General features: G+C 38.6%; 2 protein-coding genes across 2 annotated transcripts; one reads left to right on the top strand and one right to left on the bottom strand.

Moving 5' to 3' along the window:
* On the top strand, positions 202 to 5,849 carry LOC109726125 (ubiquitin carboxyl-terminal hydrolase 27-like). Its single transcript, XM_020255561.1, has 11 exons — positions 202 to 309; positions 1,033 to 1,388; positions 1,860 to 1,980; positions 2,527 to 2,627; positions 2,732 to 2,959; positions 3,300 to 3,368; positions 3,498 to 3,629; positions 3,988 to 4,122; positions 4,251 to 4,313; positions 4,670 to 5,056; positions 5,434 to 5,849. Exons 2-11 carry the CDS (start codon positions 1,098 to 1,100, stop codon positions 5,686 to 5,688), a joined length of 1,782 nt encoding a protein of 593 aa, XP_020111150.1. The 5' UTR covers positions 202 to 309; positions 1,033 to 1,097; the 3' UTR covers positions 5,689 to 5,849.
* On the bottom strand, positions 10,608 to 14,654 carry LOC109726357 (U-box domain-containing protein 26-like). Its single transcript, XM_020255894.1, is given in 8 exon segments — positions 10,608 to 11,339; positions 11,341 to 11,376; positions 11,378 to 11,441; positions 11,444 to 11,522; positions 11,524 to 11,622; positions 11,769 to 12,227; positions 12,959 to 12,966; positions 13,677 to 14,654. Coding segments are annotated over 8 exon segments (1,755 nt in total). The 5' UTR covers positions 14,359 to 14,654; the 3' UTR covers positions 10,608 to 11,011.

The raw sequence follows: 19,572 nt of genomic DNA, 5'->3' as shown, positions 1-19,572 counted from the left end.
CCAGGGATTTGTTTCAGAATCTCCTAATGTTGAGGGTGTTAGATGCATTTTTACCTTACTCAAATTTTTTTTTTAATTATAAAAAGGGCACAAACAAACACTATTTAAAACGAAAAACCGGGTTCCCTGTAACCGGCCCAAATCTTAGAGGTTCGAACCGGTAATCGGCTCAAATCGATAAATAAGTTAGAACCCCTTCGAGAGAACGAAGAAGAAAGAGGTCTCTCTCTCTCTCTCTCTCCCACCCTCTCTCTCTCTTATTGCTAATCGAATGCTTCTCTAGGTCACAAGTTTACTTCGTTGATCTCGGTACGATCCTTTTCGATTTGCTTCTTCGTTTGATTCCACTCGATTGATTCCATTCGCTCTCCTCTTCGATTCTTCATCATCGTCGATCATTGTTGATATAGCTCCAGTTGCAATTTTCGATTCCTTTCTCTTTGATTTGTGTAGCTAGTTTTTGAAAATTTATGTAGAATTATTTTGATCTGCTTAGGGAGTTTGTACTATGGTTTGTTTTTAAGAGAATTATGCACGCTGTTGAGAATCTTTAGCTTATCAGTTGAGAGCGGACATGTCGCACAGTAAATTATGCTATTGTTTGATTTTTTTTTTTTTTTTTTTTTTTTGGGTGGTTTGATAAGAACATTATTGTTGGTTCAAAAGGCTAGGTTTTTGCATGGTTCTTTCACATCTAAGTTATACTCTACTTGAAGGTATTAATGGTAATAGGTATTTTTCAGTAAATGAGAAATAGATAAGGTAATACTTCGTATTCAAAGAATGTTCTATATTTTCCACCTAAATTTTGAGTAACTTGTAGTTGTAGGTCAACATTAGTGTTTTATTAATTTTACGAAGAGATGGTCATCTTTTACTATATGTCAGTAAAGCGACGTAAAGCATTAAACTGGTTATTGCTATACATAGGAAGCTACATGTCTTATATATTATTCATGGCACAAAGCTTTTAGGGTGGAGATGTACTACTTACAATGCCTTAATTCTTTCTTAATACATGCAATGGTGTAGGTCATTGAAACAAAGAAGACACTCTAGAACCAAATTTTGTATACTCGTGGATATAGTCGACTGATATGAAGCATAGGAAGATTCCTACCGTCAATCAACTCATTGGCAAACTAAAGAGTGGCTATGAGTTTTTATCTCAGATTCAACGACTTCCTCCATCTCGATATAATTTTGTGGCTACTATTCTCGGGGTGGGAGTGGGAGTGGCTGGGTTGTTCATGGCACTGCAGAATTGTAAAAATAGTCATTTTGGTATACCATGGGTATCTCAGCGGAAGGATTCTTCAGAGAGAATATTTTATGTTGGAGGTCTCCAAAATCTTGGAAATAATTGTTTCCTGAATGTAATCTTACAGGTAAACCTATCTTTGTCATTTTCTGAACGCAACCTTCTACATTTGTTTTTGCAGCTTGTTCTATTGTAATGGATGTCATACATTACTTTCTGTACATTATAATCCGCATTTTCCTTTTGGCGGCATATTTATGGGAATGTGACTTTCCATATACTTTATAGAGGTTGATCGCTTTATTTGGCATGATTTTGGTTGGTATCAATGTGTTAATGCAGTTGGCTTGTTTAATCCGACTTTTGAGAAATCTGTGAGTGTAGAAGCTTTCTGAAATTTTCTTTTCTTTTCGATTTATAGAAGTAACACATTCCCAGAAATTTGCATCCCTGGCAAGCTCTAATAAAAATAAATCTTTCGCAATTTACAATGAAATAGCGGCTTTGCTAGCTATTATTGTGAAGGTACTACGTGAAGATAAACTGCTTTATAGATATTTGTTTCAGTAGTTTTGCTGATTCAGATCGATTTCATCAGGCACTTGCTAGCTGTAGCAGTTTCCTTCCCTTTCTCCAGAATGTGCTTGAAACTGACGAATTAAATGAAGAAGAGGTTGAAAGAATGCCCCTTATAGTTGCTTTGTGTTCATTGCTAGAAGGTAATTGTTATTAGCCAGAAGCATTTCTTGGATTTACAAAGTTTTGTTCATTATTGGTTTCACTTTGTAGAATGTTTTTCTCCCCCCCTATTTTGTAGGGCAAATGAAGCTCTGAGATGCTTTATTCTAATTCTACTTAATTTGGGCCTATTTGATCTAGCTGGAGTTTCTTTAGAAGTGTTGTCTTAACTAGAAGCACTACTAGCTTTTTCATTAAAATCTTCCCAACAACTTTCTCTGTAGCAGAAATAGAGGTGTCAAATGGAAATTCTGCTTTTGGCCCCGAAAACCTTATACGAGCTTTGGGGCATTTCTTTGACAAACATTTGGTTTCTCAAAGCTTTTGCTTCAGATTAGAAAAGCTGCTCTAGATGCTAGGCCAAATGGGCTTAAGCTTTCTTTACGTCATTTATCCATGCTTTTATTGAATCCAATTCCCACTACTACAATTTTCACATGCTGCTGTTTCAGGTTTTATATGACGTCTTCTCGTTGGATTTGAAGCTGATTCACATCCTACTAAAACTCTTACTGTATACTCTGCAGAGCTATGTATTATTCATGATGAAAGAACTGTTCTAAATCCACGAAGAGTGATGTGCGCTTTAAGCTTATACACGAACAACTTCAATTTAACAAGACAGCAGGTTTGGACTAGCAAATATTCTGCCGTAGTTTTTTTTTTTTTTTTTCCTGGTTTAAGACTATTCAACCGAGCTAATTTTTTTCTTTTCCACTTTTGGCCTTATAGGATGCTTCAGAAGCTTTTATTCATCTCTTGTCGTCACTGAAGAATGAGAGCTCCCATAATTACGTGCCACACAGTAGTTCTCTAGCCAACATTACCTCTTCTTCCTCCAGGATATATAACCGAAAGGCAGGAGACCAGCATGAATTTCAGAGATGGAGACAAATTCTTTTTGGTCCATTTGATGGCACCATTGGAAGCATATTAACTTGCAGAAGTTGTTCATCTCTGGTAGTTACCTGTTCCTGTTTGATATTTTTGCATTCACTTAATAATATATAAATGTAAATAAGCAATTGTAAGCTCAACGTGTTATTCTCTAAAATTCAAGCCTCTCTCACTTCATGTGCTTTCTTTTTCTTTGTCGCAACATTAATATTGTTTAATTTCAAGGGTATATATGTAAAAAGCAAGTTTTTGAAGGGCATACATGAAAATTCTGCAAGGGTATATGATATATCTTTTGTGATTGATAGTAGACTTTTCAGATAAAAAAGAAGCGATTGATTTGCTTGTGGATCCTTTTGCAGCCTTATGTTATTTATTTTCCTTATATTTGCCATTTTTACAGCTTTCAGTTTACTTTGAGAGTTTCCACTGCTTGCCACTCTCACCTGTGCTGGATAGAAGTGAAAATATTGTATGTTCATCAAGGGCCCTCTGATTTTTCTTTTTTCATATGTTTTTAGGTCCTTTTCTCACCTGCTTGCTCTGCTCTATTGAATATACACTTTTAATGCTTTTAGTTAATTTTCTTTACAATTTGTAGATTGATGGATGTACTTTGACGGATTGTCTGAAGCATTTTACTGCTGTAGAGCATCTAGAAAGCTACCATTGCAGTCGATGCTGGCATATCGCTGTCATAAAGCACTTATCCCTTAAATCAGAAAAAGACGAGGTAATTTTTGATGATTCTGAGGCTTCTTTCATCAACATACAGAGGATCGAAGGTTGATCATAAATAATTTGCTAAAATGCAGCGAACCTCCTATATGTCTTGTTTTCTGCATTGTCCCCTGAAATTTTCAAAACTGACATTTTACCCTGTTAATTTGTGAGCAGTCAAATCAGTCAATCTCGCCTAACAGGATACTAATGGATACTAACTGAAGAAATTTTGTAGTTTAAAGAGAGTAAATCTATAGCAAGAGTGGGGACAAATTGAAAACCTTAATTTTTACAGGGTATTTGCTGCAGTGTGGCTTAAATAGTTTTGAAATCATGTCTGACATTTTATAGCCCTGATTATCTTCCAGGAAAAAATAAATAAGCTTAGCAGCTGTGTGAACCATGATTCTTGCAGTTGCAGGGATCTTTTCCATAAGGAAGAAATAACATGGTCTGGGTTTTCACATGCTTCAAAGCAGTTAATTATTACATGTTATCCTCAGGTATGAAAACTTGTAGTTTTACCCTTTACAATTTAGATATTCTATTCAAGTTACAATTCCTTTAGATCAAGTGAATCAACATATACAAATTGTTTGAATTTTATGCACTTTTTAATGTTCTGTCACAGATTCTGTGCATCTATATTCAACGCGCTTCAATGAATATAAGTGGTGAATTTGTAAAGCGGCAGGTAAGCAACATTACTTCTTTGACCTACTGAATCGCATATGCCCTAACTTTTTTGTAAGCAACACACTGTAAAATCTGAATTTTCATAAACAGGTAAGCAATATACTCTTGAAAAAACAGATTCTTATGAAAGAAAAACCCTCATCATAAGCTACTCGTTAAGGGGAAATTGTTTTTGTGTTTGAAACAGATTTTTAAAGAGGATTACTAGTAAGTAAATGGGTATATTAGTTTATATCAAATTACTTTTTATGCACAGAAATGTTTCTTATTATTATACAGGGTATATATTGATGTATTTCTTTATACACGTATATGTATTTCAAGTTAAATAAGTGAGCAATACTTTGGCTGTAGGGACATATTTCTTTCCCTTTGTTCCTCGACCTCTTACCATTTATGGCAGTTGCATCAACTCTGGTGCAAGAAACTTCAATGGAGAATATGAAGAACCAGTGGACGGGGCGACAGCAAGAATTTGCCCTTCAACAAAGTCAAATAAATAAGCAACTGACTATGCAAATGCTTCCTCCTATATTCAGAATTATAGAACAAACTGCTTCAGTTGAAGCCTTGTTAAGAAATAATTCAGAAAAGTCAACTAACCATTCAGATGGCGATTCTGATGTTAAGTATAATCTGGGGATCAGCAAGGAAGATGCAGTTCATGGAAGCAAGGTGGTTTCTTCCGGTCTTGACCTTCCCTTTGTTTGCTCTGTGGAAGAAGCGGGATCTTGTGAAAAGGTAAGTGGAGTTGATTCTAAATATACAAAGTTCTGTTATAGATTTATATGAAAGTTAACTTTTTAACTAGTATGTATGGATTGAATATTTTCAGCAGTGACCTAAGTCTTAATTTTCTTGCTTTCCATTTTTTCCATATGACTGATGCTTACTCTATAAGAAGTATTAAGGGCCTATTTAGCCCGATGTGAGTTTCTGCATAATTTTATTGTTTAAGTTGATGTTGAAAAAGCCTCACCAACATTTTCATTGAAACCCACCGATGACTTCCAATTATAGCAAAAGCTGAAGTCAGATTGGTGCTTCCGCCAAAGTCCTAAAAGAACTTATAATTTTCCTCGAATATAGTTTATGCTTCGATCTTTATTTTTTTACAGGAAAATGCCATTGAAACTGGTGATGCAGTCACTTCAAAGAGTTCCATGTACCGCCTATCTTCTGTGGTCGAGCACTATGGGAGGTATGGTGGTGGCCATTATGCGGCTTATAGGAGAGCAATGAGCGACTCTTTGGCGGAACCAATAGAAGGGAATTGTCTTTGGTTTTATACATCGGATCGTGAAGTATCACAAGTGTCCGAGGAAACTGTTCTTGCTGCAGAAGCCACCCTCCTTTTCTATGAAAGAATATAGTCTTGTCTCCGGTATGGTGTCACTTTAGAGATAATTGAAATATACCCTTTTACAGAAATTTTCTCTATCCTGTTTTTCTTTTAGGTTGATTATAGAAGTTTATCTCTCTATTTGTCGCATCGTTTCTCCAATTATCTGATCTTTTCGTGGTGTTTTCTTCAGTATTGAGAATAGGATAAAAGATATAGGAGAGCAATCATATATATATATATATATATATATTGACATCAAAAATGAACCCTGCATGAAGCTACATAGGAAAACTCTAAGGTTCCTACAGTCCGTTGTTTCTCTTTTTTAGTATATCAATCTTGGAAATAAGAGATTTTTATGTAGCGAAATTGTTATACAATCAAAGAGTCTGAACTATGCAGCTGATCGCCGGATCCTATTGTTAGATCCTTAGGCTAAAGTATTTAACTTTGTTACTAGCAGGAAACACACAGTATGTTCTTTTCAAAATATCTAGGGAAGAGTGCTGGATTGTTCACTTCATTTGGTCCCTTTTTTGGTAAAAATTTTGGTCATCGAACTTTTGAGATAGGCATTTGACACCCTGAACTTTTGAAAGTGCTTCATTTTTAAGCTGATTCACACCTATTGTTCGTAGAAAGAACTATTGCCTAGACCTAATGCATTCATACACCACAAATTCACCAGCTCTTTGTCCATTTCATATTTTTTATCCAAGTACAAAAAAGACTATAACTCAATACGTGGTGTGGGATCGACAATTTCATGGATGCGCTAGGTTTCTTTTGCAGTAGAAGAGGATAAGGATTACAACACTTTCAAAAGTTTGGATATCAAATGTCTATTTCTGTTTTATTCTAATTTTATCATGTAGATAATTTTTGACGTTTTGCTTATAACATACCACATCCATGGAGGTGATAGATATGTTGTACTATTGTTCCCACTAGACATGAAACATCCCAAAATTATGTTGGCATTTTTGTTTTGTTTTTTATTTTTTATTTTTTTGACCCTTTCCTTGAGGGCACTTATGTAGCTATGTTATGGATGGTAGAATAAGGTATTCTTCATTGAGGACCACAATATTAAGTTGGGGTTTTGGAACTTTTGTATTTTGTCCATCAAAGCCCATTTCTTTCAATTTAGTCCCTCTACTTCTTCCCAATACATTAGTTGCAAACCTTAGTTGGCTTGGACTATTAAGTAGGAGGAATTATTCTCTGGTCTTACTCCACCTGTGTCAAACTAAATCACTTCCTTTTCATGGCCTATTTGATGAAAAAAATAGTTTTTTAAGTTTTGCATAGGATTGTAACTCACTAGGTGGTAGGCATTTGAGGTCGCAATAGAACCAAAATTAGGTGGACAGCCTCCCTATGAAGAGACGGTCTAATCAACCATTGGCCACTTTCGAATTTGTATAGTTTTGTGATGGATGATTGATTACGCCGTCTCTTCATACGAAAGTTCTTTATATAATGTTTTTCATCGAGATGATCTCCCTCAAAGAAAGAATCAAGATAGAATGGAGGACAGATCAAGTAAACAGTCCGTGCCTACGTGGTAGATTAGGTCTAGACAATTGAGGGTGTGTTTGGCTGTTTTGGGATAGGAGTTATGTCACTTGATCTTGCAACTTTGGCTTGCTAGCAGAGAAAGTCAAAAACTTAAAAAGTGTGGGTGATTCGGGATGATCTCGCGAGTTCCGTGAAGTGTCTGAGTTCTGCCTGACTTCTAATAGTTCGAGCGCCCTACTTCTCCCAAAATAAACATGCCCTAATTTCTTGATAAAGTAGGGATAGTCGGCGTGTTTCGAAGAGTTCCCTCCTACAAAAAATTGAATGAGTTTATTTCAATAACTATGTAGATAGAATATTGTCAGATGGAAATCAATAATAGGCTTTTGTTTTTCAGAGTGAATACTCTGCACCAACAAGTTTCAGAACTTGAAGACACTTTTGGGGGCCCTAGATTGTTCCATTGGACTGGGTACCTTCCATTGGTGGGGGCATGGTACCATCTTTGATGCCATAGGTTTGACCTCCTCCAAACTTTTTCCCTGTCCATGAGACCCACAAGAAATAAAAAGATGGAAAGGGACAAAGGTGTCCCTCATTTCATGTGATGTACCCACTTTAAGTAAGAACTTAATTGACCCAACCATGTGATCCCATGGCTCAAACCCAATTTACATGTGATGGCCACCATTACCACCACTATAGTTATTTGAGTCATGAACAACAACTAACCACTCCTCTCTTTTTCAACCTCTTTTTATCTCTTAGAGTATTCCTGGTCTTGTTATAGAGTGTAGTATCATTTGATGTAGTATTCTTGAAGTAGTCGTATGTACCAAAATTAGAAGTATAAATTTGAAGCTTTTGCTTTTAGTCCCAAGTGGCAAAGGGTTTGCTTGTTAATACCCGAAGTTTCAAGTTTGAAGCCTAGTTACTTCACATTTTCAGCTAAGTTTATCTCTAAAAAAAAATAAACAAAGCGGATAGCTTAGAAGAAGAAGTGAGGTGGATATGTCCTTATTATCTATCCCCTTGTTTGCCACCTCATTTGGTAGCAATATATTATTCCTGTATAGTCTTTTAGATGCATCCCCTGGACAATGTTGCATTCAAAGACAACGATAGAACCATCCACTAGGGGTGGAAACGGGCCTGAGCGCGAACGAGTTCTCAAGCTTGGCTTGAAACTAATTTCGAACCTAAATTTAGAATCAAGCTCCATTTCAAATTAATTCAAGCCGAGCTCGAGCGAGAGCGAGAGCGAGAGCGAGCCTTATTTTAAGTTGGATGAGCTCGAGCACTAAACGAGTTGCTTGAACTTCCTACCATCGTGCAACATATGGTTTACTTTTCATAAAGTATTATCTAAAACTTGATAGAAAAATGTCTGATAGTTCAACATACATAATAAACGTATGAATGATTTATGTGTTGATTGATATATCTAACCGTATAATAAATGTCCATTTCTATTTGTGAGCTGGCCTAATTATGTAAGGACAATGACCCAATGGCCTAAAATACATATACATACAATTAAAATACATGTTCAGGGATGGCGGTAAGCAGTCTCAAGAAACTGCTGAAGGAGTGGGAATCGCTGCTCGGATCAATTTAGTACCGTCATTCTTGTTGTTGTTGTTGTTGTTTTTTTTTTTTTTTTTTTTTTTTTTTTTTTTTTTTTTTTTTTTTTTTTTTTTTTTTTTTTTTTTTTTTTTTTTGCCCTTTGCCTTGACCGTTTCGCGGGCCCGGTTGCCCCACACCTGTAGCTTAATTCACCAAATCAATGAATGAAGCGGGTAGCGTGCTACCTTCCTCTCAAAAAAAATAATTAAAATACATGTTATATATAAATAAATATATATAATTAAAATATATATTACAAATAATTTTATATATTTTATAAATATTTTTAATATATATGTTTGAGTTTTTCAAACCTAATTTGTGCGAGCTTAGTAATATTTAATCTCGACTTTGAAATTAATTTCAAATATATATATATTTTTTATTTAAGCTTCGCTCATTTAATTACAAGTCGAGTTCCAGTGAGCTGGAACGCGAGCCGGCTCGCTTATTTGCTAGCCCTACATCCAACCCTCCATCCACATTACCAGAAATAGCCTAGGAAGAGTAGAAACCTCACCCACTTGACACCTTTGCTCAAAAAGGGAAAGGTGAAAGGGGGAGCATCCTCTTTTTTTCCTTCTCAACTAAAGAAAACCTAATGCCTCCTATCCTTTTCTTATGGGGCTCATGGTGTTGGATCTTCCTCTTTTTAGCAAGATATCTTATTTATGCTCTCCTCTTTTTTTTTTTTTAAAAAAAAAGAAATTAGTCTTCAGTGTATAAGTTTCAAGTTCTAGAGGCAATTTAGGACCATGGGTTGCAATGATTTCATTGATAGCTGAGTGTCTGTTTGACCCCCTTTTGAAAAGCAAAAGCCACACATATTTGACAAATAAAAAGTTTAGAGCCATAGTGGGAAGAGGTAGATAAGCTTCCCACCCTAAAATGCTTCTGCTTCTAGCCCTAGCAAGAGTTGCTGGAAAATAATATTTTTTTTTTGCAAAAAACAATGTGACTGCTTTACCATTTCAATCTTTGATATATATGTCAAAGTAAAGGGGATCATGAATAGTTGAAATGGTGGCATAGATTCCACCATTAAACTATTTGAGTCTATCCTAACTGTAAATTTGGTTCAGTCCTATTAAATATGCATGCAAATGTGTCATACTATTAAATGCTTCAGGTTTTGTTTTAACCGGTTACAAGTTTTTTGCTCAATCAAAACACAATCTCTTTGGAACCCTAATATCTAATAAAAAGCAGCAGAAGAGTCCAACCTTGTGTGTGGTGAGTTTAAAAGGCACTTATCACCCTCACCAAACACTCCCTTTCATAGTCAGAGTCAAAAAAGGACTCTGAAATAAAAGACACTCTGATCTCTCATTCAATTCTCAAGGGGAGAAGCTGTAGGGTAACATTCCACTGTGCTGTAGACAAAAGCTGGGTAAAGTAGTTCAGCTTTTGTTCTCATGCATGCTGTTTTTACCTGCCCAAGTGCCTCCAGATGCGTACTTCAAACACTTACACACAAAATCCAAAACAAAGATCAAAGAAAAAAAAAATATATATATATACGTAGAGAATAGCCAAAAAAATTAAAAATAAAGAGAAAATAAATTACAGCAGAAACTCTAGGCATCTTCTGTAGAGCCCTTGGCAAGCAATGGTTACACTTTCTTAATTCTCCTACTTTCAGTAATACTTATTCTGTTCAAAGCGTTTGGCAAGTGATGTAGATCAACAGTTCTGCTGCAACACAAACCTAAAATAGGACATCGGATGCTAACTGCAAAACTCTAATTTGAATTCTAATTTTACCTATCATGCAATCCAAAGATTTTTTTTTGTAAAAAAAAAAAAAAAAAAATCAAAGGAAAATGAATACAGTTTAAGTCATTCATGTTTTCTCCCCGTTCCTTTTTCCATCAAAATCCAACATAACATACATACACACTCACCAAAATCAAGAACCCCAAAACAAGAACACCCTCCCCTGATCCCAAAAACACCCCCTAATAAAGACATATATATATATATTTTATATATATACTCATAAAACTCGAAAATTTTGAGAAACAACAAAATGGAGATCAAAAACTGATTTCGCTGATCAAAAATCAGATTCACAAGGTTTAGATTCGAATTCGAATTTTGTATTATAGTAGTAGTAGTAGCAGTAGTAGTAGTAGTAGTAGTAATCTAATTGTTGTGGGGGGCTGAAAACTGTATAATAGTAGTGATGATGAAATATCATATCATCAGAAGTGTTGGAGGAAGTCGTCGGAGTTGGCGATGGCGTCGTGGTGCGGCCACGCGGAGCGGAGCAGCTTGAGGAGGAGCTGCGCCTTGCGCTTGCCGCGCTCGGAGCAGCACCCGCCCTGCACCATCAGCAGGAGGGTGGTCACCGCCCCGCCCCTCACCGCCTCCTTCTGCAGCTCCTCCTCCCCCTCCCCCACCACCGCCGCCAGCGCCCCCGCCGCGTGCTCGCGCGCCCCTCCGCCCTCCCGCCCCCATCGCCCGCGCCAGCGCGCCACCGCCGCCGCCGCTCCCCCGCCCCCTCGCCGCACCGCTCCCTCCCCCCCTCCGCCTGCACAGCAGCTCCACCGTCGCCAGCGCCCGCTCCCTCCCCCGCCCCCGCCCCCGCCCGCGCGATGCGCCGCATCAGCGCCGCCGCCGCCCCCCGCGATCGCGGCGCGCGCGGTTCTCCTTCGCGAGGCACAGCGCGAAGAGGCCCGCCACCCCCGCGCGCGCCGCCGCCGCGGAGGCCGCCGCGCTCGTCGACGAGCGCCACGAGCCCCTCGATGACGCCCTCGCCGACCCAGCGCCGCCCGCGCGCCCCGCCGCCGCGGCGCCTCCACCACCGCCGCGGCTGGCCGGGCCTCCGCGTCGCGCGCGTGCCACCGCCCTCCCCAGCCGCCGCAGCCGCTCCGGCCGCCCGCCACCGCCGCCGCCTCCCTCCTCCCACCCCACCATCGCCAGCACCCCCATCGCCTCCCGCCTCCAGATCCATCAAACCCCCCCTTCCTCCTCCTCCTCCTCCTCCTCCTCTCTCCTCCCCATCGAACGCGATCTCCACCATCGCCGACCTCTCTCCCCGCGTCGCCATCGCCGCGCGGTTCTTCTCCGACTCCCGCGCCAGCGCCCGAGCTTCGCACCGCCGCGACCCTCGCCGCCGACGACGAGGACGACGAGGCCTGGAGAGAGGAGGCGGAGGAGCGGGGTCGGCGGTTGCTTGGGGTGGGGATGCGCTCGACGCGAGGGAGCGGTGGGCGACGACCAGTCCTGGATGAGGCGGCGGAGGGTGTGGTTGGGATGATCAGCGTCGGTCGGGAGCGGCGCCGCGTGACCGGGCAGTGGTGTGCCCGTCCCACCCACGCCTCGATGCTGGCGCGGTCGTACGTCTGCCCCGTGCTCCACCGTCACCGGTCCCTCATCAGCTCCAGCGATATCGGGCACCGAAAATGCCAGCGGCACCTGCACCCCCACCCCACCTCACCGACACGACACCCCCGGTACCCTTCCCCTCTCCTTCTTCCTCTCCTCCCTTCCTGGCATTTATTTTTCTTAATGAATGAATGTTGGCCGGGCTTGCCTGCTGCTAAATTAGCTAATAAGCTAATAAGAGACAGTGCATGAATGAATGAATGGATCATCAAATGAATGGGGGTTGGGGGAATAAGAAGAGAGCGGGCGCACGTGCGGGGACGTGGAGAGGAGGTAAGTACTACTAAGTAGTAACGCATTCGAGAGTAACGAAGAAGGGCGCATCGAGGGAGTAAACGAGTAACGGGGTTGTCACAGACTCACAAAAAATCACATGCGGCTTTGTTTTTTTTTTTTTTTTTTGTTTCTTTTTTTTTTTAATTTTCTATGCGCGCTCGGGGTATTTTGTTATTATTAAATATATCTCGCTCACGTTACTGTCGTCCGTGGCCGTATCCTATCCTCTTTTTTTTTCTTTTTCTTTTTTTTTTTTTTTTTTTTTTTTTTTTGGAAGAGTAGCACGCTACACGCTTCGTTTATTTTATTTAGAAATAAATTTAGCTAGAAATATGAATCAACTAGGATTTGAACTTGGGTTTCGAATACCAACCACCAAATCCTTTGCCACTTGCTCTAAGGACGGTCGGTTATCCTATCCTTCTATTACTAGTACTAGTATATCACATTGCAAAGGTTTTCAATTTATATACATAAGCACTCACCGTTTCGACTGTAAGTGGCAAATAGCTTCATATTTAAAATCTAATTATTTCATATTTTCATATTTAAATTATTATTAAAAAAATAAATAAAACAAATAGCATATTATTTTTTTCTCTTCCATTACTAGTAAGGATATTTATGTACATCACATTGCAAAGGTTTGCAATTTATAAGCATAAGGATTGACTGTTTCTATCGTAAGTGGCAAAGGGTTTAGTGGTTGGCATTCGAAGTTTCAGCTAAATTTATTTATAAAAAAAATAAAGGAAACAAATGACATGTCACCTTTCTCTCTAAAAAAATAGACACTAATACATGAGGGGTGAGATATATCTTGCTGTTGAACGAAAGTAACAGTCAAAGAAAGAGTTCGGGATGGAGCCTATATTCAACTATGAAGAAAAAGTTGTCATAGTGGCAACTTTAGGAGAAATAATGTATAGATATAGATGTAGATATAGATATAGACATTTTAAATATAAAATATATGATATTTGTAAAATATTATAAATTGTAAACCAAATTATCCCTAATATAAGTGTAATAAAAGTTTTACTTATGTTGTCTGATAAATGTTTAATTTCCTCTAATGTTTGAAAAACAAATGTTAATTTAGAGATATTGCTAGCCAACAACTATGGCGCAGGGGAAATTGTCCTCACTTGGATTTCGAGATAATTTGATCACCACAAAATAATATTGAAAAAAAAAAAAAACAATTATAGATCATGTCTTGTGATGTGCTGCACTGATTTTNCGCCACCGCCGCCGCCTCCTCCTCCCCCACCCCCACCATCGCCAGCACCCCCATCGCCTCCGCCTCCAGATCCATCAAACCCCCCCCTTCCTCCTCCTCCTCCTCCTCCTCCTCCTCCTCCTCCCCATCGAACGCGATCTCCACCATCGCCGACCTCATCTCCCGCGTCGCCATCGCCGCGCGGTTCTTCTCCGACTCCCGCGCCAGCGCCCGGAGCCTTCGCACCGCCGCGACCCTCGCCGCCGACGACGAGGACGACGAGGCCTGGGAGAGGAGGAGGCGGAGGAGGGCGGGGTCGGCGGGTTGCTTGGGGGTGGGGATGCGCTCGACGCCGAGGGAGCGGTGGGCGACGCACCAGTCCTGGATGAGGCGGCGGAGGGTGTGGTTGGGGATGATCAGCGTCGGGTCGGGGAGCGGCGCCCGCGTGACCGGGCAGGTGGTGTGGCCCGTCCCCACCCACGCCTCGATGCTGGCGCGGTCGTACGTCTGCCCCGTGCTCACCGTCACCGGGTCCCTCATCAGCTCCAGCGATATCGGGCACCGAAAATGCCACGGCACCTGCACCCCCACCCCCACCTCCACCGACACCGACACCCCCGGTACCCTTCCCCTCTCCTTCTTCCTCTCCTCCCTTCCTGGCATTTATTTTTCTTAATGAATGAATGTTGGCCGGGCTTGCCTGCTGCTAATTAGCTAATAAGCTAATAAGAGACAGTGCATGAATGAATGAATGGATCATCAAATGAATGGGGGTTGGGGGAATAAGAAGAGAGCGGGCGCACGTGCGGGGACGTGGAGAGGAGGTAAGTACTACTAAGTAGTAACGCATTCGAGAGTAACGAAGAAGGGGGCGATCGAGGGAGTAAACGAGTAACGGGGTTGTCACAGACTCACAAAAAATCACATGCGGCTTTGGTTTTTTTTTTTTTTTTTTTTTTTTTTTTTTTTTTTTTTTTTTTTTTTTTTTTTTTTTTTTTTTTTTTTTTTTTTTTTTTTTTTTTTTTTTTTTTTTTTTTTTTTTTTTTTTTTTTTTTTTTTTTTTTTTTTTTTTTTTTTTTTTTTTTTTTTTTTTTTTTTTTTTTTTTTTTTTTTTTTTTTTTTTTTTTTTTTTTTTTTTTTTTTTTTTTTTTTTTTTTTTTTTTTTTTTTTTTTTTTTTTTTTTTTTTTTTTTTTTTTTTTTTTTTTTTTTTTTTTTTTTTTTTTTTTTTTTTTTTTTTTTTTTTTTTTTTTTTTTTTTTTTTTTTTTTTTTTTTTTTTTTTTTTTTTTTTTTTTTTTTTTTTTTTTTTTTTTTTTTTTTTTTTTTTTTTTTTTTTTTTTTTTTTTTTTTTTTTTTTTTTTTTTTTTTTTTTTTTTTTTTTTTTTTTTTTTTTTTTTTTTTTTTTTTTTTTTTTTTTTTTTTTTTTTTTTTTTTTTTTTTTTTTTTTTTTTTTTTTTTTTTTTTTTTTTTTTTTTTTTTTTTTTTTTTTTTTTTTTTTTTTTTTTTTTTTTTTTTTTTTTTTTTTTTTTTTTTTTTTTTTTTTTTTTTTTTTTTTTTTTTTTTTTTTTTTTTTTTTTTTTTTTTTTTTTTTTTTTTTTTTTTTTTTTTTTTTTTTTTTTTTTTTTTTTTTTTTTTTTTTTTTTTTTTTTTTTTTTTTTTTTTTTTTTTTTTTTTTTTTTTTTTTTTTTTTTTTTTTTTTTTTTTTTTTTTTTTTTTTTTTTTTTTTTTTTTTTTTTTTTTTTTTTTTTNAAAAAAAAAAAAAAAAACTCGTGCGCCGTATAATAGAGTGGCATTATAGTAATAATAATAAGTAAATATTTTAATTATTAGAAAAATAATTTTAATAAATTTATAAAAGGTATATTACTCGGATAATGGCGATTCCCTCGGGAGCCACGTACGCCGCGACGTGTCGCGTAGCGATACGGCGACGCACGCGTGCGAGGCATTGGATGTTTCAGGTGGGGCCCACCCGGTTCGACGGGCCCGGCCCTGTTACCGGTCAACCCGACCGGGGAAATGCCCGGTCCGGCCCGGTTCTCTCCCCTCCTCTCTCTTCCCCGTGCGCACGTGCCACCTCTGGCCCGCACGTGCATACAGCTGTCGCGCCCTAGCCCGACCTTCGCCTTCTACTACTTTGACCGCATCGGGCCCAGGACTACGAAAACCCCCGCAGAGCCAGAATTCATACCGGCCGTTCGATGATGATCCGACGGACTAGGCTGGGGCGCATCGTGGGGCCCACCGTGACAGATCGAATCTCCATTCAATGGCGCACGTGTGGGGGTGAAGTGTGGTGTTGTTAGTTGGTAGCTGTTACTAGAGTGGGGAACGTTCCTAATAGGTAAAATAAAGTTGTAAAATTGAGGAATACATTGCTTATATTTTATATACAAAAAATTTCTGCATACACAATAAAGTTTTTATTAATCGAATGTAAGAAAAGAAGTTTTTACCGACCGTATGTAATGCAGTTTATTGATACTCAAAGTTTTAAGTCTTATATTTTTAGCTGAGTTTATTTCTAATTACACGCAAAATAAAAGTTTTACACCTATGATAAGCTTCGTGCTAATAAATTATGAGAGGAGAACGTTCCTAGTTGATTGATATAGAGTAATTATGCAGGGAAATACGATGGGTGTAATCTCGTGCATTAAAAAATTTTGCGCATTGAGCTTTTTAGCAGCAAAATGCATATTAGTCGTTTGATATGGATGGCTATGATATTTTCCACCGCTGATGAACGATCGAATTATTTTTATTAGTAGAAAATTTTTATGTAGAATAATACATATTATGTAGATTTTAAATTATTGTTAAACTTTTAAATGTATAATAGTAGTGACCTATTCAAAAATTGGGAGAACTAAATATTTTAAAAACTTTTCAAAATTAATCAGCATTTCATCTCAAACAAAAGCCCAACTTATCACTCCTGGGCCGTTTTGAGATCCAATGGCCGTAATAAGGCTCCAGCCCAATCGATACTTGATAACTACAAAAAATTCTTGGGCTTATTATTCACTGGGCCAAATTTTATGTGGGCTTTAAGACTCTTTTCTTTTTTCATTTTTAAATAGAAAGTAGTTTTCACTTCTCAAGTGAGATAAACAAGGTTGGCGATTTGACTGCTACAATGCTAATCTCACATTTTCATTTAAAAATTGACAGAATTTATAAATACAAATCACAACTGCAGTCTACCAAACAGAAGAAATGTAATTGCAACAGTTGCAACTGGATAAAATCAAACAGACTAGATATAGTTATGACTACAGTATTTGCAACTGCTTATATTTTCAACTACAATGTTTTTATAACTAAATTTAACCAAACGGACCCTTAACTTTATGTTTTAGGTGCTTTCAAATCTTGATGTGAAAGCTTTTGATTTGCTAATATGCGTATTTTAAAATATCATAGAAATTTACCAACATATTAATAATATATAGAATAATGTTGTGAAACTCATTAACAAAATAGGAGACTTATACAGCTTGATCTTGTCTCCTTTTTTTTTTTTTTTTTTTTTTCCCTTATAGTATTGGCCAATTTGCATAAAAAATTCACAAGTTTTGAGTTTTTGCAAAACTGGGCCACCTTTTTCAATTTTGCATATTTGGGCTGGATTTTTCACCATCGGACGAAAATATCCTTATTCGTTTTCTTTCTCTCTCTTCTTTTTTCTCTCTTTTTTTTTTTTCCTTTGTTATTTTTTTTCTTCTGCCGCCTAGAAAGGCGAGGAGTGGCGGCACTCCGGGGGCACAGGGGTGGAGGGCGCGGGGCGAGGCGGAAGGCGCGGGGCCAAAGTAGAGGGCGCGGGGGCCGAGCCTAGACCCGCCCCCTCCGCCCCTGTGCGCCCGGAGCGTCTCCGTTCTTGGCCTTCCTCGCCGCCACGCGCGGGTGCCTGGTCCTTGCGGGGCTCCGCAGCTGGCCCGACCGCGCTCCGCTGTCGCCACCCCCACCTTTCCTATCTCGAGCCCTACCTACGCCGAGAAGGTGGGCTGCCGAGGCGGTGCTACACGATGCCACAGGGAGGAGAAGGAGGAGAAAGGAGGAAGAAGAGGAAGAAAAAAATATAGTATAAATTGGAGGAAGAAGGAAAAAAAAAATAGTGTAAATTTTACCTAAATAGTGCAAAATTGGAAAAAATGGTGCAAAATTGGTAAAAAAATAGGGCCAATTTTGGTGAGAATCGCACAATTTTGCATCATTTCTCCCAAAATTGCATAATTTTTTCTTCTCCTCCCCTTCCTTTTCCTCTTCCTTCTTCTTTTTTACACCATTACACCATTTTTACACTTAAAAAATTTGCATTCTTTGGACGCTCTTATCTCCCCCGCTGGAGAGTAGGACTTGGACGATGATCTTGAGGGCATGGATCCACTTCTTCATCTTGGAGTAGAGGGTGCCCTACTTGATCCTCTAGACCTTCTCGATGCTCATCTTGTCGACGCCAAGGGCGGCGAGGGTCTCCACGATGGCGTCACGGCGAACGGCGATGTACATCTGGCTCAGCTCCTGGCCGCACCTGGTGCGAATCATGTGGCCGGCGATCTCTGCGAGGTCGGCAATGAGGTAGGCGCGGAGGAGGTCGGAGAAGAAGTGGTCGGTGGAGAGGGATCCCCGGCCAACTCCTCCTCCGCCGCCGCCGCCGCCGCGGGAGTCCTCGAGATTGGCACCGTAGGGGTGGGGTCGGATCTGGAGGAGGAGATGGAGGCGTTGTAGTGGGAGAGGGAGAGGCAGTGGAAGGAGGAGGTGGGTTCATTGGAGGAGGAGAAGGCGATGGGGAGGGCGCTACAGAGGAGTCGGCGGCGGAAGAAAAAAAAATAATGAAGGAAAGAAAAAAGAGAGAGCAAAAAGAAGAGAGAAAAAGAAAAGGAATAAGAGTATTTTCGTCCGATGGTGAAAAATTCGGCCCGAATATACAAAATTGAAAAAGGTGGCCCAGTTTTGCAAAAGCTCAAAACTTGTGAATTTTTTTATGCAAATTGGCCTATAGTTTTTTAGGTGAAAATATATTTTAAGTTATTTTAAAAAATAATTTTAGATAATTGAATCAGAAATTTTGTGATAAATAAATGGCATTTCACTATCAACTTTATGACTCCCACAAAGTAAGCTTTTTTTAAGTCATCATATGACGTGACTAATGACTCGTAGCTTCCACATTCATTGGAAAGCGACAATCCACTATGTTCCAGATTCCACATCCATTGCATCAGCAAAGCAATTAGCCTCATTGACCCGGCTCATTTGTTGATTTTGGTCACTCCTCACATTTTTCATTAAATTATAGTGCTTGTTACAACACTCTATAACATTAGGTCACCATATTTATTTAGCATATTTAGGGCTTATGATGATGTTAACAAATTTATCTTAACTATGTACAAATTACATAGAATCAATGGGCTCATTCTCATTCAATGCATTATGGCTAATATTTAATCAATGCATATATTATTAGTAATTTCTAAAGTATTAATAGTACTATATATCCATAGGAAAAATAGATTGGTGTGATTAGATATGTTGTAGCAAAGCATCAATTAAATGTACAATTTACTCTAATTTATTTAACATTTAAATCTGAAAAAAAAATAAATTATATCAAATTAATTTGGTCGATTAGAAATTCTGCGTAAACTTGTAATGTTTCATTGTACTATACTACTTTCAAATTTTCAGATGGTTTAGTGATATTAATTGCTTCCGTATTAGAATTTATGTATATTGAATACAGTGATTATATTTTGATTAATATATAAATTTCATTAATTAATATAAGGGTTTTTTTTTTGTATTTAGCCTCCTCAAATTTTTTTTTACAAATAGTCCCATCAAATTTATAATTACAAATTTTGCCCTATCC

Source organism: Ananas comosus, linkage group 21 (assembly GCF_001540865.1).
Source record: "Ananas comosus cultivar F153 linkage group 21, ASM154086v1, whole genome shotgun sequence".
NCBI lineage: Eukaryota > Viridiplantae > Streptophyta > Magnoliopsida > Poales > Bromeliaceae > Ananas > Ananas comosus.
Note: the sequence above shows the minus strand (reverse complement) of the source record. Positions and strands in the feature narration are given on the sequence as shown.

Coding starts and splice junctions, on each gene's coding strand:
- LOC109726125 (XM_020255561.1), top strand. CDS start 1,098: ATGAAGCATAGGAAGATTCCTACCGTCAATCAACTCATTGGCAAACTA. Junction 1,389..1,859: donor TCCTGAATGTAATCTTACAG/GTAAACCTATCT, acceptor CGATTTCATCAG/GCACTTGCTAGCTGTAGCAG. Junction 2,960..3,299: donor GCAGAAGTTGTTCATCTCTG/GTAGTTACCTGT, acceptor CCATTTTTACAG/CTTTCAGTTTACTTTGAGAG.